Source organism: Alexandromys fortis, unplaced genomic scaffold (genome assembly GCF_014885135.2).
Source record: "Alexandromys fortis isolate MF-2015 unplaced genomic scaffold, M_Fortis_MF-2015_v1.1 scaffold_178, whole genome shotgun sequence".
Classification (NCBI taxonomy): domain Eukaryota; kingdom Metazoa; phylum Chordata; class Mammalia; order Rodentia; family Cricetidae; genus Alexandromys; species Alexandromys fortis.
In genome coordinates, this window is record NW_026068054.1 from 1569298 (window position 1) to 1594339 (window position 25042).

The 25042-nt window shown below is 50.9% G+C and overlaps 1 protein-coding gene across 2 annotated transcripts in view; it reads left to right on the forward strand.

Annotated features, from left to right (window-relative positions):
• Window positions 1-15684: 15684 nt before the first annotated feature.
• The window catches only part of Nkd1 (NKD inhibitor of WNT signaling pathway 1), a 75648-nt gene continuing 66290 nt past the window's right edge, over window positions 15685-25042 (forward strand). The window contains exons 1-3 of one of the 2 annotated variants that reach the window (XM_050119825.1): window positions 15685-15921; window positions 16038-16070; window positions 16677-16810. In XM_050119825.1, coding sequence (XP_049975782.1) covers window positions 15897-15921; window positions 16038-16070; window positions 16677-16810 — 192 coding nt within the window. In that variant the 5' untranslated portion in view covers window positions 15685-15896. Of the gene's footprint in view, window positions 15922-16037; window positions 16071-16676; window positions 16811-19078; window positions 19106-25042 lie in introns of those variants that run through there. The other variant, XM_050119826.1, reaches the window with a different exon arrangement.

Below are 25042 nucleotides of genomic sequence, written 5' to 3' on the forward strand. Positions count from 1 at the left end.
GACCCTTCTCAGGACAAACAGTGAGAAGGGTTTTTGTCTTCATTTTTTTTAATTTTTTTCTTTTCAAACAGCTGAGCTAAGTAATGAACTTGACTAGAATTGGTGGAGCACAGTTTTAGGGCGGGGGCTGGGTTTGGAGTTGTTCTGTATGTTTCTCATTTGGGGAGCCAGGCTGCCTGAGCAAAGCCTTTCATGAGAAACAGCAAGAATACAAGAGGAAGGTGTGGAAGTGTGCATTGCCTCTTAAGTCTCTGGCTTGGAACTGGCACCGTGTCGTTTCTGATTGCACTCATTTGAGCAAATGAATCACGCGTGTGAGTCAAACACACGGGCATAGAGGAGTCCCTTTGCCCACAGGGAGTCATGAAACAGGTAAAGGAGAAATGCCCTTATCTGCCACACTGGGGTGTTTACTGCAGTGATGTCCGGGTCCAAGCCTCTGAGCACTTGCCTGCATTCTACAAGCTGCCCTGATGTGTGTATTCCCACACACAAAAGACTGTGCCGGGACAGTGGGACTGGAGGGCTTCTGGTAGAAGAATAACAAGACCAGTACTGGACTTGCAGGATGGCTGGGAAGTAGGTGTCTGTGGAGCCTGGGAACTTGAACCTTTATCTCCAGCTATGTGACAAACTTCCATAAAATTTGGTGGCTTAAGACACCAACTTATTGTCATCTCTGCAGACCTCAGGCAGGAGTCATTCAGCAGGGCAGCTGTGTACCGTGTGATAGTCTCTCAGATGCAGCCACCTCGAGACTTGCTGGTGCTCAAAATCCAAGGTGACAGGTGCCCATGATGAGCAGATGCTGCTGGCTGGCAGAGGGGGTCAGCTGGAGCTAGTGGACAACATCCACACATGACCAAACTTAGCTTGGGCTTGCAGCATGGCAGCTGGGTTCTCAGAGGGGATGAAGAGTAAGTGAGCGTTCACCGGAGAAAACAAGAGCGGCCCATCCTCCTGCAGGCTGGACCCACGCTTTTGCCCAGCCTCACTCCTACCTCCTCTCCCTCAGCCCCTTTCCTGGTCAGAGACAAGGCGGTAGATGAAGGAACCTCGACTTTATCCTTAATCCACTTCCACCTGCTCTACGCCTGTTTCGGCGGGCACTCATCCAGCTGGGCTGCTCTCAGTCCCTCAATCCCAACTTCGTTTAATCACCAATAAAAGTACTCGTTTTTCTGTTTTCCTTTTGTTTGTTTGTTTGTTTTTGAGATGAGTGAGAATCTTCAAACTGTTCGTGTGACATCTGCTGTCCCCCAGGTCTTACTTCCTGAATTCTGTGCTCACAGGGTCATCACTGACCCAAGGGATTCCTGGGCAGTGGTGGGTAATTTGCTTTAGCTGTTTTAATCAGCCACAGCTGGGCAAGGCAGTGCAGCAGGAGGGGCTGCAGCCTCAGGGGAGATTTAGTCAGAGCGGACATAGTCATTATACTTGGATCTTTAATATCTCCCCGGAGCAGTGGTTCTCAACCTTCCTAATTCTATGATGCTTTAGTACAGTTCCGCACGTTGTGGTGACCCCCCCAACCATAAAATTATTTCGTTGCTACTTCATAACTGTAATTTTGCCGCTGTTATAAGTCATAATACAAATATCTAATTTGCAGGATGTCCGATATGCAGCCCCCAAAGGGATCTCAACCCGCTTCCCTAGAGCATATGCATTAAAGTCTTGATCCTAACACATCGTGCTACAGGAAAGAGGTGAACCTTCAGGAACTGATCCCTATTGGGAGGAACTGGGCCACAAGATGCGTTCTTCCAACTCACATTCCTGTAATGGCGCTTTCTTGGGACCATCAGCTCCTGAATAATGACAGAGACTTCTTATTAATTATGAAAGTTTAGCCTTAGCTCAGGCTTATTCCCAAGTAGCTTTTAAAACTTAAATTAACCTGTTTATGTTAATCTGCGTTCTGCCATGTGGTTCATTACCTCTCCTCTGTACTGTACGCCTGACTTCCTCTGCATCTTATTGGCGAATCCCTGGCACCTCCATTTCTTCCCAGAGTTCCTAGCTCTGCCCAGAAGTTTCACTTATCCTCCTGTTTGTCTCTTTATTAAGCCCATCAGAAGATGCCTTAGGCAGGCAAGGAAGGACAGAGACACATTTTCACACAGTGTGATCCAATATCTGGCAACATGCTCCAGTGACCTACTTCCTCCGCCTGGACCCCTCCGCCTCGGAAACTTCCCCAGAAGGGGGATATTGGGATACTAGCTCCTCCTTTCTTTTTGCTTCCGGGCCACTATGAGTTGAACAAACAGTTTCCTTCGTATAGGTTTCAACCAGGGTGCTCTGCCTCATCATAGGCCCAAAGACAACAAAACTAAGTGACTAAAGGCCCTGGAAGAGCAGGCTCCAATACGTCTTTTCTTCTTGGAAGTTGATTTTCTCAGGTACATATTTTGTTACACCAAGGGAAAGCTCACTCTTCAGTTTCCAGGACTGTGACTTCTGTTTGGTGTCTGTGTGAACCCTTGGGGGGAAAGGTGGGTTACAGTGACTCCAGGGGCATTGGGTCAGCAGAGGAACTGTGTCCCTCACTCAACACTCATGAGGAGACGAAGGATAGACAAGGAGACAGAGGAGGAAGACTCCTCCTGAGAATGGATGATGTGGGACATCCTTCTGTATATGTTGCTTTGTTGGTTGATGAATAATGCTGTTTTGGCCAATGTCAGCAGAGTGAAGCCAGGTGAGAAATCAGAACAGAGGTAAAGAGAGAGAGAGAAGATGGAGCAAGGGAGACACCATGTAGCTGCTGAAGGAGATGGACATGCCAGAACCTTAGGAACCTTACTGGTAGGCCACAGCCTTGTGGCGATACACAGATTGAAAGAAATGGGTTAATTTAAGATGCAAGAGCTAGCTAGGAATACGCTAGAGTCATTGGCCACACAGTGTTGTAATTGATATAGTTTCTGTGTGATTATTCGGGTCTGAGCAGTCGGGAAATGAATGAGCAGTCTCCATTTACAAACCAAGCTACAGACTAAGCCAGGGTGAAATGGGGTGTGAATAGTCAGGGGGATGTGTAGGGATGGCTCCCATCATCCCCAGACTATTTGCTCTCAGAGACTGAATCTCTCTGGAACAGTGGATTTTGTACAGGTAGGACATGCCTTGGTCGTACCACCCCTTCAAGGTTTCCTTTGGTTCTGAGAGACTATGGGCCATGAACTCACATGGTTCTGTTCACAGGGACAGAATCCCAAGTCACCATTCTGAAGTCCACTGACCTAGCCTTGGAAGGCAGTCACAGTGTCATACAAATGGTCCCAGCTTTTGGGGTTAAAGTGACCACTGCCTTACTAAGCTGGCATCCCTTCAGATCTCAGTTTTATTGTCACTGTTACCTAAGGATGGCTAACGCCTGGTTTCACCAGGTCAGGGACTGGCAGAGGCAGTCAGTGGCATGTGTGGGAAAGTCTGCATCCAGTTCAGGCTATTCTTCTCAGAAGGGTAGTTCTTGGGCATAGGTGGAAATCAACACTTCTAGACTGAGTTCCAAGGTCACCATTACGTCACATGATGTCACAAGCTACTTGGAAGCTTCAAGACTCATTTTCCCCCTCTGTAAAGTGGGCTGAGTCAAGTTGTGGGGCTATCCCACCACACTCCCCATGCTACCCCTTTGCTTAGGTCACTTGCTCCTTCCCAACTCGTACTTGGCTGAGGTGAGGCTGCCCATCAGTCTGGTCATAGGGCTGGGTATCCGGCTCAAGCTGGACCAATTAAACTACTATGGTGATTGGTTCAGGAATGAACATACAATTCAAACTGGACCAGTCAGAGTTCTTTCCCAGGGTGTTTCTCACAAATGCTGAGGAAGAAGAGTTCTCTTATGCTCAGTGTGATGGTGCAGGCCTGGAATTCCAACTCTCAGGGGACAGAGGCAGGAGGGTTTGTAATTCAAGGCTAGCCCGGGCTACATGAGACCCCCACCTCAAAAACAAACAAATAAACAAGCCCCAAAAGATCTCGGTTTACACTCTTCCCCAGGTTGTTAGTCTGAAGCTCTCCATCACCTGTCACCCAACACTTGGTCAAGTAATCCCATGAAGTTCCTTTTTGCTTGAGCTTGTCTCGGTTCACTCAAATCTCTTTACCTCACAATCAACAGCACTCAAAGAAAACATTACTTTTTTGATGCTAAATATGATAATAAAGGAATAAGAGTCACTTTTGCCGCACAGGCCTGCTGTTTGCCTGGCTCCGTGCCAAGTGCTGGCAGACATCGGCTCCTGATATCAATCCATCTTTCATGTGTGTTCATAGGGGCACTCCCGTTATACCCTATCTCCTTCAGGTAAGATTTGTCTCGGCGTTGTCTGGTGAATCTCTGGGTACCTGCAGAAGATGCATAGATGCCCAATGACAGCCCTTCAATGAGACACCTTACAGTGAAGCGTGTGGCATCCACTGTGAACTGAGTGGGGGGTCAGTGCAGGACTGTCCCCCTACCCTTTGCACTTGTTATTCTTTAAATTAAAAATTATATATTTATGTGCATGAGCATTTTGGTTGTATGTCTGTCTGTGCACCACATGTGTGCAATGCCTGTAAAAGCAGAAGAGAACGCAGGAGCTCCTGGAAGTGGAGTTACGGATGGTTGTGAACTGCCTTGTGGATGGTAGGAATTGAACTCGGATCTTTGGGAAGAGCAGCCAGTGCTCTTAACTGCTGAGCCATCTCTCCAGCCCCTAATGTGATCTTAACAATTTTTTTACATTACATTTTTATTACTTGGTGTGGATGGGGTGGGGCACGGGCATGCCTCAGTGCTTACAGAGGTCAGAGGACAATTTTTGGAACCAGTTTTTTTTTTTTTCTACCACGTAGGTCCTGGTGACTGAATTCGGGTGGTCGTGCTTAGTTAAGCACCTTTACCCACTGAGCCGTCTCACCTATGCTATTGTTATAGCTAGCTCCAGAGTCTCTTCCTGTGTGTGGAGGGAGGGAGGGAGTGATGGGGAGCTTTCTGCTTCTACTGAGACACCTGGAGTGGCAGTGAGGCCTCCTCTGAGATCCCACTGACTAGAGCAGGAAGAAGGGACAGGTGTATCTGAGGGTGGTCAGGAGCCAGGAGCTGGAGTAGCTGAGGCAGAATGGCAGAGAAAGAACTCAGATTCGGGAGTCAGGCCCTGACTTCAGGGAGATTCTATTATATCAAAATAAATAAATAAAAATAAGAGGGAACACAGAAAAATGAGTACTTTTATTGGTGATTAAGGAAAGTGGGGATTGAGGGGCTGAGAGTAGCTTGGTTGGACAAGTGCCTGCCTAAGCAAGCCGCAAGCAGGTGGAAGTGAATTCAGATAAAGTTGAGGCTCCTTCGCCTTCTGCCTGGTTTCTGACCAGGGAAGTTGGGGAGGGAGAGGTGGCCTCGTCCCATGCATCATTCAAGGTAGTCAGTTCGGCTTCGTGGATAAGGGGATTGGCTTCAGAAAGCAAAGGGAAGAGAAGAGATGGAGTGGGGGTTGGGCCAAACACTCCTGCCACTCGCCCTCAGAGTAGTCAAAGACGCTACTGGATGCTCTAGGATTGCAGGGGCACAGGGGACTCTGGGGACAGTGGAGCTCAGCAAAGTTCCCTGGCCCCACAGAACACCTGTGGTCCAGAAACACCCATGCTCCAGCGGTCAGCTCAGGGGCTTTGAGTCCTGAGACAGTATGTCCATCAGTGATCTCTAGTCCAGGAGGAGAGAATTTCAGTTCTGACATTTTATTTATTTGTTTGTTTGTTTCAGTGTCTTGTGCAGCCCAGGCTACCTTAAACTTACTCTGTAGATGAAGATGAACTAGGACATCAGATTCCCCTGCATCTACTTCCTGCGTGCTGAGACTGCAGGTGCATGTCTGCCACACTCGGTTTGCATGGCGCTGACAGCCTTGGGTGACGCATGCGACAAGACCATCTTTACCTCAGCAACCTCCCCGGTTGGAAACCAGGCAGTAGATGAAGGAGCCTCAGCCTTTAACCTTAAGCCATTTCAACCTGCCTAAGGTCTAGCAGCCGACAGGCAGTGCCAACCCATCTCATGTCACGGTGTCTGGGAGTATGCCACTTCGCTTCTGTGTCACAAATGCTACCAGAAAAGTCGGCTATGCTGCCAGTGAGCTCTGGAAGAAGCTGGTCTGATACCCGAAAAAAGACAGAGCTACTGGGGGTCAGGGACGGGCATGTATGGGAGAGATGGGCTTGGCTTCCATTGCAAGGCATGGAAGTATAATGATGGGCTAGCTCCTACTGTGGCCTGCTGAGCAGGTCGCGGGGGATGCTTCAGATAAAGTGAGTGTACCACACAGCTTGGGAGTGAGGACAGGCACACGGGCAGCAGCCCTCTGTGCAGTAGTCCCAGGGATGCTCGGTTCATAGCCTAGCAGTAAGTTTGGGGAGATGACTATAGAGTTCCACTCACAGCTGAGGAGACTGAGGGCCAATGAATGAGCGGCAAGCGCTACCATCTCTCACTTTCTCTGCATCTAACATCCATGGCAGGAAGGTCTGGGAAAGTGAAGAATATATTTTCTGTGTTAGGAAGAGGGATAGACGGGGCACCTCTCCTTTCTGCGCTAAGCCCAGGCTTTGTGCTTACCTTGATAAGTGCTCAATTTGTTGTAATCTGTAAGTTCTGCCACAGGGTTGGCGGCTCTGGTTCTGTAGAGCACATATCATATAATTCCAGGAGTTAGATGCCATAAACCTGGCTGTGCTAATTAGCTCTTACATCATACTTGAGAATAAAATAAATAAGAATTAAAGCAGGAGATTCATTTGGCTCATGATTCAAAAGGCTTGGATCTATGATGGCTTGGCTCTGTTGTCTCCGAGTCTGCTGTGAAACAGGACACCATGGTGCAGAGGGTGTGGAAGAGGAACTGCAGTCCTGGTGGCCAGGAAGGATGCACAGTAGAGAGATCCCCCAAGAGCACATTGTTGGTGACCTACTGCCCTCCGACAGTTGAGTACCTTGCCTTTAAGATTTGAACCTTGGGAGCACCCCATATGCTACCAGAACACAGGGTACCTGGCCTTTCAGCCCAGGACAGTAGACAGTGGTGGCCAACCACAGGCTCGGCCAACTAACAGTGGGGTTGAAGTCTGCTCTTGGCTACTTTCCTCAGACATCCCATCATTTACCCCTCACCCATTTCCTCATCCACAAAGCAGAGGGGGTACTATCGTCTCATCTCTCCTGGGGTTTCCTTGATCACCATCCGTGTGTAGACCGCTGGACAGAACCTCCATGCCTGGAAAGGCAGCTTCCCATGCTTCCATCTCCATATCGGATTCATTACCCTCCGTGTCCGGCTCTTCCTGGCACATGGGACCAGGTGCCACCTGCCAAGGGCCCGGTAGGGTCATCCTGAGGACAGCAAGGACTCCTGGGAGATGGGTAAGCAGGCAGTCGTTTCTTTCCTCTGTGGTTTTCTGCTCCATCTCTCTGGTCCTCATGTTTTTCCACTGGGATGAGCTTAGGGAGGAGCTGGTGACCACAGACCATCCAGCGGGCCATAGGGATCATTGTCTCTCACGACTGATTCCTTTTCTTTTAAGATAGGGTTTTACTTTATAGCCCAGGCTGGTCTTGACTTTACGATTCTCCTAATTTAGCCTTCCAAGTACTAAATTACATGCATCACCATACCTGGCCACATTTTTAAGAAATTTAGTTGCCAAAAGTTTTTTAATTTGCAAATTGTGCCTGTGGCAGTGCCATCCCCTTATGCTGGACATGACTCTTCTTTGCCCCCAAGTCTACTTGGCCCCTCTCCTAGGGTGAACCCAGGCTAGACCTGCTGATGGCTGCCTCACTGGCTGAGCAGTTAATAACTGTGTCAGGATTTGCCTCTGCAATGGGCGTCCGTCACCAGTCTACAGAGTGCCCCCTCCATGTGCACACTGGAATACCATCTCCAGACTTTCTCTTTCTTGCTTCCCTGAGCCAGCCAGGCTGCTGCCTTGCTTTGGGACGCAAACATACACGTTATTAGAAGCCCAGATCAAAGGCGGCACCCCACTGCCTGCCTCTCAATGGACCCTTTGTGCAGAAGGAAGCCAGTGAGAGTTAGGATCCAAGGAGACAGGGAGGGGTGGAGGGGCTCTGCACAAAGATACTTGTCACTCCGAGAAGTCTTCGGAAGATGATGTTAAAAAGGCGCCAGGTGGAGGCCGGGCGGCTTGCTGCTGGGAGGTACAGATGGACAGTCCTTGCCTCTGGTCCCTTAGGGTTTCCCAGGCGAGAGATGACCGTGCTCTGGAGCAGGAGCATCAGCCTCCATCTGCTCTCCTGCCCTCGCTGAGCCGCTGTGACAGCGGTCCAGGCTGCTTGCAGTTCCAGGATGGCACAGTCAGATGAAGCAAAGCGATGGTGGAGGAGTCTGGAGATGCTGAGAGGCAAGAGTGCCTGGCATCCCCTCTGGTCAGGTGGGCTTTTCCTTTCTGCCATTCATTCCATGGCAAACCCACTCTGTGCCAGGCCAGACATGGTGTGAGGTGGGCGCAGAGGGGATGAGGTTGGATCAGGACCCCCATGGCAGTAGGATGCTGGGCATCACAGGGAGCTGCCCTCCTCCCCATCTGTCCCTCCTCCCCATGTGTCCCTCAGCAGGTCACATACAGGTTCTCATCTATCTCTATAGAGGACAGAACAAAGCACTGCTTTGAGAGCTCAGCTCTTCTTAGAGCTTGCCTGCCAAGGATGCTGAGGAGGCCGGGGGGGGGGGGGGGGGGAGGGTGTGTGTGTGTGGAGAGCAGGTTTGGGAAGGGTCACCAGGATTGTACTCCATAAGGACCGAGGGAGGACTGAGAAGCTGCCATGTGTGCCAAGGCTAGGAGATGGGAAGAAGGGATGAGAGGGTGAGCAGTGACTTGCAGCCCCAGGCTTTATGTCTGGCTATCTTTGCTCTGTCCCTGCCCACTCACTCCCCAGGGATCTCTACAGGCTAAGGTCTTGCTTTATGACACCTGCTAGCAGCAGGCAAGGTGGCTTGCACCTGAACTCTGTAGTTCCAGCTGTCTATCTGTCGATCCCTGGACTCAGACACTTCCTAGTTCTCTCAGAATAGTTTGCTCCTAACAGACCCTTCCTCAGTCTGAGCCTGCTACCGGCTCCACTGTGCGCGTCCCATCCATCACTCACTGGCAACCCCATTCATCCAGTTGCTCAGTCTCTAACTTTTGAATCTTCCTTAATACTTTTCTCCTCTTTCTCTCTCCTGAGGTCTTTTACATTAGTTGCTCTTGTAGCCCTCTAACTTCTCAGAATATTTAGCATCCAATTTCTTCCATCTCCATGGCTATCACTTTGGTCTAAGCTACCATCGCCTTGGGCCTGACCTCTCGCTGTCATCCCTCAATCTAACTCCTTTCAAGTGGCTGCTGTCTTGTTGGAGTAAAGCTAACGTCCTTGCTGTGGCCCGCAAACGTCTTGTGATCTTCCTCTGTCCCCTTCAACTTCGTATTCCTGACTTCAGAGCCTATGCCCCCTCTTTGTTAGTTATCCCCAAGTGTTCCCAGTCTGTTGTGACTTCAGGGCCTTTGTATGTGTTGAAATCTGGTTTCTCAATCTCTTGTCCTCTGTTGGGCACAGAATTAGAGGAGACAGTGAGATGCATATAGGGAGGCTTAGGGGAAGCCAGGGGATGTCATGGGATAGAGGATGGTATCCTCTTTGAGTATGGAAGCTTTATGAATATGTATTCATCCATCATTATTCTGTGGGATCATCAGGGTTGTGCGACTACTGTTTTACTCACCAAGATATCTCAGTGGCCTAAGGGTCTGATTTTTTTTTTTTTGCCTACTTTGACCTGTCTACATAGACTCATGAGGCATGTCCTGGCATGACTTCTTTTTTCTCACCTGATTTTTCCCCCCACCTTATATTTCACTGAGTTACCTGGTCATGATGCCTTCCTCATGAGCCAGTGAGCTTCGTGAAGACAGACAATTCCATCCACGCCGTGCATACGCACTTCCGGTAGAACTCAGGCATCTAGTCATCCTCACTGCACGACGGAATTAGGGAAAGTGAAGCGCGTGCATCTCTTGGTCTGTTAGAAGATCCCAGAAGAATGTGAGGTTCCAGACAGGTGAACCATCTACAGGGGCCTCAGACCACGCCTCTATGTGGAAGCAGGACAGCAAGCCAGGAGTGTGACAGAGGCAGGAAGGGACCCCACTAGTACAAGATCTTAACAAGGCCTCGGGACAGTGTCCAGGCTTTTAGAGGCTGTGTGTGCACGATCAGGGATATCCCAAGCTAACACTGACTCAATATGCATGGATCCTGACCCCAGGAACCCTTTCTGTACTGGCTTCCCCACACTCTCAGTTTAGCTTGGGATGTGGAGCCTGGATGGAGAGCTAGAACTCATGGTGTCCAGCATGATCCAGAAATACTATTTTACACTGAAACTTCTCAAAGGGGTTCTTGGTCTTGGTCTGGCAAGTTCAGGAGACTCTGTTTATGAGGTCTTTCTCTTAGAGAACTGCAAAACTTGACTGCTCATTGAAGGCCCTGACAAGCCCAGCAGGTTAAAAAAAACAAAACAAAAAAACAAAACAAAACAAAACCTGTGGAACTGGGGAGACAGCATAATCTGTAAAGTGCTTCCTATGTAAGAATGAGGACCTATTTTAGCTCCAGAAACTTTAAAAACGAAAACAAAAAATGCAAATGCAAAAATCAAGCCAAACAAAACAACAACAACAACAACAAAACAAACCACCACTACCAAAACAGGTGCAAAGGTATGCACTCCTGTAATCCCAAAGCTGAGAAAGAGGAGGCAGGTGTATCCCTGGGGTTTGCAGACCACACAAGCGTCTAGGAGAATTGGTGAGCACCAGGTTCACTGAGCCATCCTGCCTCAATAAAGTGGAGAGTGATTGAGAAAGACACCTACACTGGTCGCTGCCCATCCGCATGCATGAGTACACATGCACACCCCTACCAATCACACCCACCACGTGCGCATAAGTACACAAAAGAGAACTGTTGAGCTGGCCTGTGCTTCCTTTCGGCTCATGGGCAGGGAGACCAGGTGTGGGGGTTGAGCCCATGTTGGCTGCATTTGACGGAAAATGAACAAAACCCAAAGACTTTTTCTCTCTTGTAAAAGAAAAGATTGGAGAGCTTCTGCGTGGGACAAAGGGTGTCCATGCCCCGAACTTGGGACAACGTTCTAGACCAGGAGGAGTTCCTGCCACAAATGTTGCATTTGCAGGAGATGGGTGCCTACCTTCTGGCCTCTTTCTTTTAAAGTCCAAATACAGTTCTGGGGAGCCCATTTTCTCCCATTGCATTTCCCAGAGTCAGCGCTGGGGCTGTGCAGCTCCTCGCTGCCTCTTTCCCAATCCTTCTGTCAGCCGACTGGCTTCCTGGATTATAGCGGTGGTGGTGTCCCATGGCTGAGCTGTGTCGCTGGCTCAGGGATGTGGAGAGAGTTCACCTAGGCTTTAGAGCAGTGGGAAAGAGGCTAGAGCCCAGGTCCAAGCAAGTGACAGCTGCCATCTGCCCCCTACGCCAGACTAGCTCCTTCCTCACTTCCCCGGATGTGCACCTTTACTGGTCTCCAATTACCACTCTTGTTTCAGGCTCTTAGTCTTGAGACCTCCATCCTTCCTCCTGGGTTACACTACACCCACATCCCCCCCCCCTTCACAACCAGGTCTCCTGCACCCAGCAGTCCTTGCTTCCCAGGGAACCTAGAAATGCCACAAGGCACGGGCTTGCAAGGAACCAGGGGGAGCTGGGAGTTAGTTCTTCCCACTGATCTCATTATATAGCCCAGGTTGGCCTCCAACTCACAATGCCTTAGCCTCCCGAGTGCTGGGATTTCAAGCCTGAGCCAGCACGCCTGGCCCCAGATCATGTTTTTACCTCTTATAGATTATAACTCACTCCAGGGCTGAGGCTCCATATCGCAGATGGAACTGTGTTAGGGACTGCACCAGGAGGGGTAAGAGGTGGGAGCCCAGTGGGAGTCACAGGAGGAAAAACAGCCTATTTATTAAAAATGGAGTACCAACTAGATGCAGAGAGGTAGGTGCCTGGCTGGTTAGAGACTGTGCCTCTTGGAAGGCTAAGGAGGGTTTCTATCCTAGGAAGTGGCGTTTGACAGGAGCCAGATCAGATAGCTTAACTTGGGATATGGGCAGCCAACCAGGGTGATGGGGTTTTTGAAAAGAAAAAAAAATCCTGCCCTTCATCTGACAGATTTCCTCGAATCAGCCTCATGCGATCTGCAGCCCCATGCAGACGGTGGTTCTAACCTCTTTCTCTTATCTCTTCATGGCCTTCCTCTCCTGCTCTCCTCCCCCAAAGGAAGGGAAATCTTCAAAGAAAGAGATGTGTCACTGTAAGTATACAGCCCAAGAAAATGGGCTAGATAAATTATTAAAACAGAAAAAGACAGCAAGTGATGGGGTGGGGGAGCCCGCAGAGGGCAAAGAGCCACTCGAGGTAGGTGGTGCCCTGGTGGCAGCTAGGGAATTCATCCTGAGAATCCTAGACAAGTGGTCCTGGCCCCACCTGGCCCACTTTCTGGCTTCTCATGCCAGGGTCAGGAGAGGGCGTAGGTGAAAGTGGTGAGGGTCCAGCAGCAGCAAAGTCCCAGGCGCCTGGCGGGGCCCTGTGTCTGTCCAGACACTTGGGATTTACTTCCCCTAAGACTCAAGCTGGTAACTACAGAGTTTTAGTCCTTGCTTTTATCTCTTTTTGAACTGCAAAGAGACATTCCCAAGGGGCAGAGGGGATACTGTTTTCTCATGAAAGAAGAAAGCCATGACAGGTTTAAGGAAGTCACCATCATTCTAAGCTCTGTGAGAAAGAGCTTCGCTTTGATTTCGGAGCCCCTGGCACTGGTGTGGGTGTGGGTGAGAAAGACAGGCAGGGACCCCACAGGAACTCCACGTCTGTAGCAAGGGCTCTGCAGGATGTTCTCTGTCAGCTCAGGACTTAGGACCTGGGCGCTCTCTCCTAGTTCCTGGGTCTGCTCTTCTATTTCCTCACAGCTCACATGCCTCTCCCTAGACATCTGGGCCAGGTGGTTCTGGTGGTGTCCTGGGCATAATAGGCCTTTGGCAGTCTCCCTGACTGGCTTGGACAATATCAACCCTTTCCAGCATGCACGCTGCCGTGTGCCATTCACCATGGCTGCTGTTTCTTGTCTCTCTTCCTCCACCTGGGATATGGCCTACGAAAGGGGCACTATCCATTTTACTCAGATGCATATTTAAAGTGTTAGAGCAAGGTTTACCACGTAGCTGGTACTTACTATTTCTTTCCAGATCTCAGGCTTGGAATGTGCTGGAAACCTGGAGTAGTGAAAAATGGGTGCCAGTGAAGGAGCAGTTTGAGGTTGGTTCTTAACGAGGTCACTAATCAGCTGTGTGATGGGTAACTCCTTGGGCAAGTAACCCCACCTCTCTGAGCCTATCCAACAGGGTCTGTCGTTTCCACAAGTACAAAAGTCTGCATCAAGAGTGACTGTGAGAGAAGGGTGGTGGTGGTTCACACCTTTAATGTCAGCACTCGGGAGACAGAGACTGGCAGATCTCTGTGAGTTCGAGGCCAGCCTGGTCTAAAGAGAGGCCCAGGACAGGCTTCCAAAGCTACAGAGAAACCCTGTCTCAAACAAACAAAACCCAACCCCCAAAACAAAGCAGAAGTGATTGTGAGGGTGAAGGGCACAGAAATACGATAGGCACTAAAGATACGACAACATACAACCGCCAGCAGACCAAGTGTGGTGGCTTACATCTGCAATCCCAGCGTGCGGGAGGCTAAAGCAAGAACACTGTTGCTATTTCAAGACCAGCCTGGGCTACAGTGTGAGCCCTTGACTCAAAACAAGCTAAAAAACCAAAAAAAATATCAACTGTACTATTTTGCTGTTTTATGAGGTCCCAGCCATGCTTGAAGGAGCACATCCTGCAAGAGATTTAGGTGTGTGCTTAGAGGAGCTTTCATTTCCTCCAAACTGGGTGTGAAAACACGGAGAGGGATGAAGATTCTGGAGGGTCACACCGCTCTGGGTTCTCTTGAGACAGGTAGATGCTAAGAGTTGTATTTCACAGTTATAGTAGGCACGAGCCACATGCAAAGCCACTTGCAGCAGTGTGGCTCTTCTGCTTGAGATGTGTGCAACTGTAAAATGCACACCAGACTTTAAAGACAGTGAAAAAAATGTGACAATTTATTAAATATTGATGCTATTTTGGCTATAGTGGGTCAAACTAATTTCACTTGTTTCTTTTTTAATTTTTAAATCACACTGACTTATTTAGCATGTGAGTATGTATGTGGACACTTAAGTGCCACAGCACTCATGCGGAGGTCAGAGGACAATTTTGCAGCAGCTGGGTCTCTCCTGTGACCATATGATCTCTGGGGATGGGACAGATCCCCAGGCTTGGTGGCAAGCACCTTTACCAGCTGAGCCATCTGGCTGAAACACCTGTTTCTTTTAACTTTTCAAAAATTGTGGTGCCTAGGGCTGAAGACATAGCCCAATAGCTGAGTGCTTGCACATCAAGCATGACCAAAATTTTGGGTTTGAGTCCCAGAGCTTCTTCTACGAGGTGACTACTTGTAAGTCTAAAATGACAAACGTAGCTCACCTGTTTCTATTCAGTAGCGCTGCACAGGGAACAAGCAAAAAAGGGTAGAACTAAGTATCCATTGTACAGATCATAAAACTGAGGCCAGCAGCCTAGTCTAGCTTTAATAGCAGAACTGGTTCTTTCCCACGCTCACACGCCAGATACCAGGATGAGCCTTAGCGCACGGCCCCGGTGTGACCAGAAGAGACAGCATTCTCAGGACCACAAAGGTGGGATGGAAGCCTTCAAGTCGCCCTCCCCTTTGCAGAGACCTCCCCAGACAAAACAAACAGGCCCTTGGGGTCTGGAGAACTGCAGGGGGGAGGGGGAACGGAAACTTAGAAAGATCAAAGACCGGGCGGTTCACCGCTCCCGGCCTCACAGCTTGGCAGCTCGCCCCGACTCCAGTTGGGCACTCACGAGCCCATGGGCGAGGAGTTGCTAGCGACAGGAGGACAGCTCGGGGCATCTGGACACTTGTCGTTAACAGGAGTGGGCTGAACCCGCACTGGCCTGCGAGGTGTCTTGGTGATTTCTACCTGACTCCCAAATGAAAGAAAAACAATAACCTTAAAACCTAGAGGAGTCAAAAAAAGGGGGGGCGGGGGTACGTGGCTGGAAATACGGACCACTTTCTGCAGAAGGCCAGGCACGGGAAGTCTGGGAAGAGACACCGTGGGAGAGAAGCAGAGGCGTGCATCCGTGCAGCTAAGGTCACCGGTCGCGACCTCAGTTTCCCCAACTGTGAACTCGAGCTATCTAGTCTCACTCTAACAGCTCCGAGGAAACGCAGAGAAGAGGGAAGTCGCAGTACCACCAGCGAGGGCAGCGCTGCTCCACCACCCAGCAGGCAGAGCCTCCGCCCGGTCCCCATTCCCGCCCCTGGGTCCGCGTAGGGGGCTTGGGGCTCAGCACATCCAAAGCCCCTCCCCACCAAGGCCCCGCCCCGACCACAGACCACGCCCTCTATGGGCCCGCCCCTCGGCAGGCCCCTACTCGCAGGCCCCGCCTCTACCCGCCCCGCAGCGTCCGCCTCGCCTTTGATGGGCCGCGGCCGGCCAATGGGCGCTTGGGGAGGCGCGGGGCCGCGGCGGCGGGCAGGGGGCTCGGCGCGCCCGGGCGTCAGTCCGGCCGCGGCGACGGCGGCAGGAGTGTGTCCCGGCGCCGCCTGGGGCTGCGCTCGGCGCGCGGACTGTGAGGAGGAGGCGAGCGAGGCTGGCGCGGGATCGGCGGCCGGACGCATGGCTTAGGACGCCCCGCCGCCGCGCCCCAGCATGGGGAAACTTCACTCGAAGCCGGGTCAGTGTCCCCCGCCCGCTCGCCGGCCGCGGCCCCGCGTCCTCCCGCCGGTGCTAACTCTCCCTCTCCTTTCTTTCCGGCTCCCGCCGCCGCCGCCGCGCGCGATGTTCCCGCAGCCGCCGTGTGCAAGCGCAGGGAGAGCCCGGAAGGTAGGAGCGCGGGCCACCGGCCCGGGGTGGGGGGGCAGCTCGAGGGAGGTGGCGCGGCCAGCCCAGCCGCTGGATCTCATTACCAGGACTGCCCCAGCCCCCAGCCCCGCCCCGGGAGCGCTCTTTGGGGCCCCTCTGTCCCTTTACTCGTTCCCCATAGCCCAGTGCTCTCACTACTGACCCTAACCCCATCCACTTTGGTGGCGTCTTCTCTTCAGATCCCCAATATCTTGCACCTTCCTTCTGGCCGCCAGTCCCTTCTCTGGAGAACTTGGCCTCTGCGCCCACTGCACCCCCACTCCTGACCCTCAGCTCTTTTCTCCACAGTCCTGACTCCCGCGCTTCTTCCTCCGATCCCCTAACTCCTTCACTCAGGATACTGCGTACTCCTTTTCACCCTCTGAATCCTTGCACTTAGGATCTCGCCGAGCCCCCTTTCTTGGCTACCTTCCTCTTTTAGATTCTGCTCCGTCCGGCGCTTGACCCTCCTGCCAAGTCTTTACTCTCCGGGTTGTGCCTCTCTGTCTCCTTCCCTTCATTCTCAGGTAACTTTTTGCCAGTTGCGGGGGGCCCAGACTCAGGGTCTTCGTGTTCTTCCCGCCTCAGGTGACAGCTTTGCTGTGAGCGCTGCTTGGGCAAGGAAAGGCATCGAGGAGTGGATCGGGAGGCAGCGCTGTCCAGGCAGCGTCTCAGGACCCCGACAGCTGAGATTGGCAGGCACTGTTGGTCGAGGCACTCGGGTATGGCCCCCACTCTGGTCCACCCTTTCAGTTTTGGAGAGGGTCTGCGAACCGCCTCCCCCCAAAACTTTCAGCATCCTGTTGGCACATTGTCTAGGTCCCCAAATCTCTTCTCAGTGTGTCCCACCAGCCCTACTTGTGCCCCCATACTTTGGAGGATCCTTGTCGATCAATCTGGCACAGAGAGTTGCTTGGGGAGGAAGTGCCAGGGAGGAGGTGATACAGGTCCAGTGGGTGGGGAAGCTGTGCTTTGTTGTGTGTGTGCGCGCGCGCGGGGGGAGGCCTCCTCTGGTTTGCTTTTATGGCCAGCTTTTCCACAGGGAGGGGTTAAGACTAGAGGCAGGCAGGAGTGACTGGGTAGAGGGCAGAGCTGTGCTGGCCCAGGATCTGTGGCCACCTCCAACTGTGTCTGTGGCATTCATCAGTGCCATCTGCCATCCGAGTGTAGAGTTTGGAGGCACTGAGACCTGGCTGTTCCCTTAGTGTGGCCCTTAGAGGCGGGAGGGGCGGAGGGTGGGGGATTTCGTATGGTGGTCTGGGTACACCTCTTTCTACACCCAGGGGTGTCTTGAGGCTAGAGTTGTTCTGAGGGAGCAAGTGGGATGGGGGAGTGAGTGAGTCCAGCCCCTGTGTCTGGCCAGGGACTGGTGTTCACAGATGTCCTGTGAGCTCCAGCACTCTGCACAGCGCTCTCAGATGGTCTGCGTGGAACTCTTGCAAGCCGAGGATCAAAGGATGAATCAACTTTTTGATGTGACATTTAATTTTTTTTTTTTTTAAACTTGGAGAGGGAACAGATCGAGCCTCAGGTCTGGTTAGTTCTTTGGTCTTGTTCTTTGGGTGAGGCTGGTGGAGTCTTTGTGCGTGCGTGCGTGCGTGCGTGTGTGTGTGTGTGTGTGTGTGTGTGTGTGTGCGTGCGTGTGTTTGGGTGGTGGCACCTGGCAGCACCATTGCAGGGAGGTGGCATGCTTGTCACCATGTGCGTGTGCTAGCGTGTGTGCGTGCGTGTGCGTGTTCATGCATGCGTATGTGGTGTGTTAAATGCCCTCTCTCTCTGGGATAAGCTCCCTCTCTACTGTGTAGCTCAGGTTTTCTCTTCCCGGCCCTCCAGTTTGCTGGCTGACTGGGACTGGGGCTGCTACCCTAGTAGAAAGGTCAGAACTGGGCCCAGGGGGTGGAGGCACTGCATTTAGAGCCTTTTAACAGAACCACAAACTTCTCCTTCCCCCACCATTCCTAGTTTTTGATGTACTTATTTATCTAAGGACCAATGAAAACAATCCAGTTTAGACATATGAGCAGATGCATTTGCCGCTCAATACAGGCCAACAGAGAGGATTTCCATTAATCAGGTTTTGTGTTTTTTTTTTCAGCCTGTTTATTTTCATAAAGTATTCTTGCAGAATGACATTTATGTAGGCTCTGTCGCTCTCCTCTTTCTGTCTCTCCTCTCTCTCTCTCTTTTTTTTTTCCCTAAACTGCCAGGCAGCTTTTACTCCATGCTAGAGGGGAAACTTGAAATACAGCGAGGGCTTGCTTCAATTGACTTTTATCTTCAAAGCCATAACAAATGTTACCCGCATGTTTTTGGTGGGTCTCCTTGGCATCCAGGCTGGGAGGATGGGAGGGAGGGGGAAGAAGGAGAGGAAAACAAAAGTCTGTCGTTTTTAATTAAATAGTAGTGTTCCCAGCAAGAGGAATGCAAGCCAGTAAAAGTTGCCATTGGGGGAAATGAAGAAGGGGGAGGGGGCCCCTGCTTAAGCCTGTGGCTTTGCTGAAGTCACGGAATTCGTTGCCTGGTTTCTTCCCCCAGCTGAGGACAGCATGGGATGGATGGTGCTTGCTCGCCTTCCTGGCTCACCCCCCTCTCTGAAAAGGAGGGGTCATTAATATTTGTTCAAAGTCCTTTTGAAGATGTAGGGCATAGAGCCATCAGTGTGACATGTGTTGGATAGTTAAGAGGGTGGGCCCAGCCATCAAAGATGTTGAGTGTGGGGGGGAGGTCTCTGCTTCCTTGAGAGTGGATCTTAATAACAGATCTGGATGCCTGGGTTCCAACCTGTGGTGGTCACCATAGTGGGGCCAGGCATCAGCCCTAGAAAAGGAGCGGGCCGAGCCAAAGTGTGGGGTCGCGTTGGTGGTGGCCTGTGAAGCACTTCAGGTGGTCTTTAGGGGGAATGTCTTTAATCTTTATAGGTGTCTATCTTTTTTAATCAGAGAAAAAATAACCAGGACATCAAACACATGATTTCATGGACGTTATCACTTAAGATGAATCAGAGTTGAAAGAGGGAGGTGAGTTCAAAGCCAATACAGGGAAAAATACCGGGTTCAAGTGGTCGTAGTTGGGGGGGGGTGGTAAGAATGAGTGCTGAAATGGCGGGGACAGTGAGGGTGCTGGGCAGGCCAGTGGTGAGTCCATTTCAGTTCTCTCGCTTCCTTGAGTCCCACTGGCATGGGAGGGGTGGCTGGCAGGTCCTTCCATGATATCATCAGGATGTTGATGGGTGTGGACTCCAGCAGTCTGCAGGCTTCCAGGGCTGGCAGCTTCCTATAGCCAGTACCAGGCCTATCTTGGTGAAGGCCTCTGTGTCCGCTTCTCTACTTGTCCTGCCACCAAAGTGGCTGGGGACACATTACTGACTTATCCAACTGACAACATTATTACTGCTGTGAAGTCTACTGTTGCCTGAGCGCCTGTATGTGCCAAGCACATTGCTTCTATTACCTTAATCTCCCCATAACCCTCTGGAGTTGCAGCCAGCTGGGGTAGACTGAGTTGTCTCCCTTTCTAGAGTCAGTGTGTGTGAAGCCTAGAATTGCCTGATTCCCAGCGAGGGGCATAGACAGTTGCCACCATGTCCACATGAACCAGTTGCAGGGGAAGAAGAAGCAAGAGCCCTACCTGCCCCATATCTGGGGCAGGATCTGGGTTGCATGCATCGCCCTAGGGTGTGAGGGTAGCCACGCAAGTGCTCAGCTCAGCCGACCCCCCAACATATCGAAAAACTGAGGTCAGGCTCTGCACTGTAGCTCGTCACCTTGTGCAAGTCACTTTAACTCTCTTTATCTTGATAAGCACATCTGTAAAATGGGCCCAGTCATGTTCTCCTCCGTGTCAGTGGAAGTAGATAAATCTTGGAAAAGCGTAGAGCCCAGGCTGAGAGGGTGATACTTATGGAGGAGCCCTGATGTTTGTGCTCTTTCCCCCTACATCCTTCCATTCTCGGCTCACCTGGGGAGACCCAGGTTAAGGTCTGGGCTTTTGCCTCTCTGGGGATGTTTGATGAGGTACAAGGGACTATAAACTCAAAGGAGAGAGGTGGTGAATGACAGGAAACATAAAGGCACTGTTAACAAAGAACAGTAGACGGAGCCAGTGCATGCTTGAGACACATGTACTGAGCAGCATTAGAGGCTAAAGCACATTCATCTCCAAGAGACAGCAGGCTACAGTAAGAGGCCAACCAGTGGAAATCCTAGGTGAGCGGTGGCTGGATGATGAAGCTCCCTAGGTACCTCTGTCCATACTGTGAGCGTGGGCACACATGCGTGTGTGCATGTGTGTAACTAGATTCAAAACAACCTTTACTCCGTGCACTATGATCCTTTTGTTCTTTTACAGCAAAACTGCTTGCAGAAATAGGTTGGGGGCTTGGAGCCAAGCCAGCCCCCCTATAGATCAAAGGCGGCTGCCAGGCACTTTGGTAATTTGATTAGGGGGCACCTAGCACATTTTGATATTTAGGGAAGATTAGGAGGGTGCAGGCATGCTGCATGGGGCCCTGGTGGGGTTGGGTGATGAGATTGGGGGCTGATCCAGCTGCTGCCTGAATTCTGGATTCCAGGGGAATTACCTTTGAATGATACCAGTTGGCACAATTAAAAGGCCCCATGTCTTCACCATATGGAAAATGTTAGGCCTCCTTACGTGGTTTCAAAGCTATGTGTTGGGAGGTGGACTTGACATTTGAGGTACAGCATAAATTAAATACTTGGTGTTTAAGAATTAAAAGATGATTTGCTTTGAGGCTGGTCAGGGTTTCAGGGAGGCAGCATTGTGCCTTCTTCACGCACAGGCTTCTTGGAGTGGTCTAGGGGAGGGTCTCCTTAGCTGACCCCGCTTCACAGCCCTGAGAACTACCTGGACCTGGGAGAGCCAGCAAAGAGTAGCCTGGAAGGCCTGAGCTGTCCCAGGTGCCAGACATCACTGCTGGTTGCTTCCGGTCTTGCCAGGCGGTGTCATCTGTGAGATGGGAATTCTTGGAGGCCCTTTAACTAGCACCTTTTCTTCCTTTCAAAGTCTTTAAGAAGGAGTCTGGGTTTCCTTGAGCCAGGCCATATGTGCTGTCTGTTTCCTAGAAGCCAGGGGAACCCGTCTCCATTCACAAGCTAGGCAGCCTCGCCTGCACGTGGTAGGAGTAGAACCGGGGGCTGCTACTTCCTTGCTTAGTGGGAGGAGGAGAGGAGATGGGCTGGTGAGTGCGTGCACCCCTGTTTGTTCCAGGAAGCTCACTTCCCCCATCAGTGACCACCTGTCTTCTTGGACACTTGGTCAGAGTTCAACTGTCAGAAACAACGAAGTCAATGTGACTTCTCTCTTGAGGTACATAGCAGGCACTCACTGTGGATGAATACAGAAAGAAAGTTTGCTCACTGTTTTGTCCTTGCTGCCTCCTTCCTCCAGCCAACTTCTCAGACCATCTTTCCCAGTCCACTGTTCTTAGTGGACTTGTAGAGCCAAGCCTTTCTTATAGGCGCTTAGTTGACTAATCACTGTTGACAATGTATTGTTAATATACATTGTGTCACACATTGGGAAATGGTGGGAAGAGGCATGGTCTTCGCCCTTGGGTAACGTCAGAGTAATGAAGGAAGCAAAAGCCTCTGAGTGAGCAGGCGGAGGACTGGAGGACTGCCGGGATGTGTCACGGAAGGGATGGCCGGCACCCTGGGCAGGACTTCACTGCTGTCGCGGCATGCTTGAACACCTGTCCAGGGACAAGTGTATGAGGCTACTACTTTTTCCTTGGAGTTGATCTGTAGTTTGAGGATGGGACCTTGCCCTGCGGTCAAATGGGTTGGTGGCCTCTGGAGCCAGGTCATAGGTGGAGATCCGTGTAAGAGTCAAAAGCTTAGCTGTGTGGTTAGGGAACTGAGGGATGGATGATATTGGTCGCTGAGAGACAGAGAATGTCAACTCAAGGGCTTTGGGGAAAGAAGCTGCTGACAGCCAACCCCAGAGCGAGTGCACGGTGCCATGAGGTGCAGTGAGGCTGAGCTGTGGGAAGAGCTCCCCTGCCCGCGCTTTCCAGACTCAACAAAAGGCAAAGGGACCCTGGGATCAGGGATGGAGCCCTTGGGGAGGTCTATAATGTTGAAGAGTCAAGTGCTCAGGGCTATAAACTCACATGCTGTACAAACGTTGGGGACTATCTGGCTGCTTGTTGGACCCAGGCACTTCCCGTAGCTGCCTCCAGGCTCCCTCTTTCTGGTTCCCACATTCCTCCTGCAGCTCTTGTCTCTCACATTTCCTCCTGTTTTCTTCCCCTTGTTTTCTCCCTTAGCCCTCTCTTCCCGAGAAAGGAAAGAATCCAGTTCCTCATAAACCAAATATCTGCCCTGTCAGAGGGAAGTGAGGCAGGAGCCCAGAACACCCTGGACGAAAGGCCAGAGAGAGCTGAAGGCTTCACTTGTTGGATCTGGAAGCTGGGCTTTGATGTCACCCTGCTCCGTTTATCCTGGGAAGCTGCCTGCCTCCTTGTGGCCTCAGCCTCTCTGCTGGACAGGGGCAAGCTCTCAGGTTGGAGTAGAAGAGAGGCATGCCCACTCCATGAAGGGTAGCCCTCTCCAAAGGGTAGCCCAAGAGTCCAGCCAGGCCGCACCCTGCCAAGCCCAGGTGGGTGGGGAGCCTTTTCTAAACATGCACTTCCAGAGACATAAGTAATTCTTTGATAGATGCCTGGGCAAGCCGAGAGGGATGTTTATCCATGTGGGCACCAGCCACAAGGCTCAGGAGGAAAGCTGTAGGCCCCTCGGCTGAAGTCATCCTCAGCTTCAGCAGGGCATGCAGGAACCCTGCCCAGCCAGTGTGATTCTGTCCGAGGGGCCTGGCCAGGGCCATGTTTGCTTAGTAGCCTTCAGGAATTAGTTTGGGCGACACTGTTCTGGCTTGCTGAGCCATATTGGCTATGGCATGTGACCTTGTGTGCGGCTGATGGCTATTTGAGGGCCTCCGGGCAGGGTGGGCTTTGCTGGAGTATGACGTCAACGGAAAGGCCTTTCCCTCTTTTGAACTTTGACTTCTCCTGCTGAGAAGTGAGATGATGTCATTCTAATTTAGTGTGCGTCCAAGGCCTTCTGTCCCACTGTCCGTGCATCTGCGGTGGATGTGGGATGCACATCATCTGCTCCATGCACTGACCTGGAATGCACATCTGCTCCATGCACTGGCCATAAGTCATTGTCATGAGGCTTCCAGCCTGGGAGAAGGCAAATGAAGCCCGGAGCTCGTGTGGGTGGTTCTTCATTCCACGCTGGCAGTACTTTCTGCTTAGGCTGCTGTGGAAACTGAGGAACAGATTGGCCTTCCCTCAGAGAATGTTTCCTGAGTTCTGTTGAGTAAGAGGGAGGTGTGTGTTGTTTCTTTTGGCTAACGTAACTTGCTTTGACTCCTGGTTCTCTAATATTGAGTAGGAGTAATCGTTCAGTTTTATCAAATGTTGGAGTGTTGATGGGATGCATCACTTACTGGTGTGATGTACAATTTGGGTTTCTGGTGGTGTTCTGTGACAGGATCTTTCTGTGTAGGTTAGACTGGTCTAGAAATCACCATCCTCCTGCCTCAGCTTCTTGATTACTGAGATTACAGTGAACGCCACCACACCTGGCTGGTGTATTATTATTTGTATACTAATCCATATTACTAAACTCCCTAGTGTTCAACTTCTTTGTACTTCTGAAGTAAGTCCATTTATTGTGACATATTATCAAGTGAGCATATTATCAATGTGGGCTCTGCATCTATGGACTCAGCCAACTGAAAATGGAAAATATTTGAAAAAAATGCATCCAAGCTGATGAGGCTTCATTTCTTGTCACCATCCTTTAGACACGACACCCTGATGACTGCATAGCCTTTTATTATATTAGGTCTGTTAGCTGCTTTTCTGTTGCTCTGATAGGATACCCTCACCAAGGCAACTTGTGATTCGGGCTTACGGTTTCAGAGGATTAGAGTCCATGGTGGCAGAGCAAGGGCGTGTCAGCAGAATCAGCTGAGAGCTCACACCTTGATCCACAAGTAGGAGGCAGAGAGAACTAACTCAAAATGGCATGGGCATTTGAAATCTCAAAGCCTGCTCCCAGTGGCACACCTCTTCCAAAAAGGCCACACCTCCTAATCCTTCCCAAACAGCCCTACCAACTGGGGACCAAGCATTCAAACGTAGGAGCCATTCTCATTCAAACCATCAGTTAGGAATTATAAACAATATGAACTTGAATAGAAGTATACCATGCATGTATCTACCATATATGTATAGTCCTTTGTTATATAAGGGACTTGAGCACTGTAAATTTTGGTATTCATGGGTGAGTATAGGAGTGCCCTATACTGTTCCCTATAATACCAAGAGATACAACTGTATTCTTTTTAAATGCAGTTGTACTTGCTATGCAGATGCTGTACTGTGAGCTTTTGAAAATGCAGCTGGGTTTTCTATGCAGATGCTATGTTCTGGGTCTTTTGTACTGGTGTTTCTAAGTTAGATTGGCTCACGCTTAGAAAGTAGATGTTGAGCAGTGAGGATATTCAAGGAAGGTTAGGGGCAGCCTGGAGGCTCTGAGTCTAGAACAGGAACTACCGGGGTGTGAGCTAAGCACCAGAGGTGAGCTGGGGATAGGAGCAGAGAAGGAATGTCAGAGTGGTTGCACGCTTGCTAAGTGTCAGGTAGGAAGCCACAGAGCAGTGGACCGTTTGTTGGAGCTGTTGATGGAGGTCAGTGCTGCCCTGGTCAGCTTCTGTGTGTGCTAGATTTAAAGCACGAGCCATTATACCCAGCCCTGGCTACCTTCTCCCTGTGTTATGGGTAAGGTCTTTGTGCAGAGGGGGAACATGAGGGAGCCTGTGTGAGGTCAGCGTGATGAAAGGAGTCTGTGATGTATGCGGTGGAGGGGGAAGGATGTGAATCCCCGCTGTAAAAATACTTTGAAGGTGAAGAGGAATCAAGT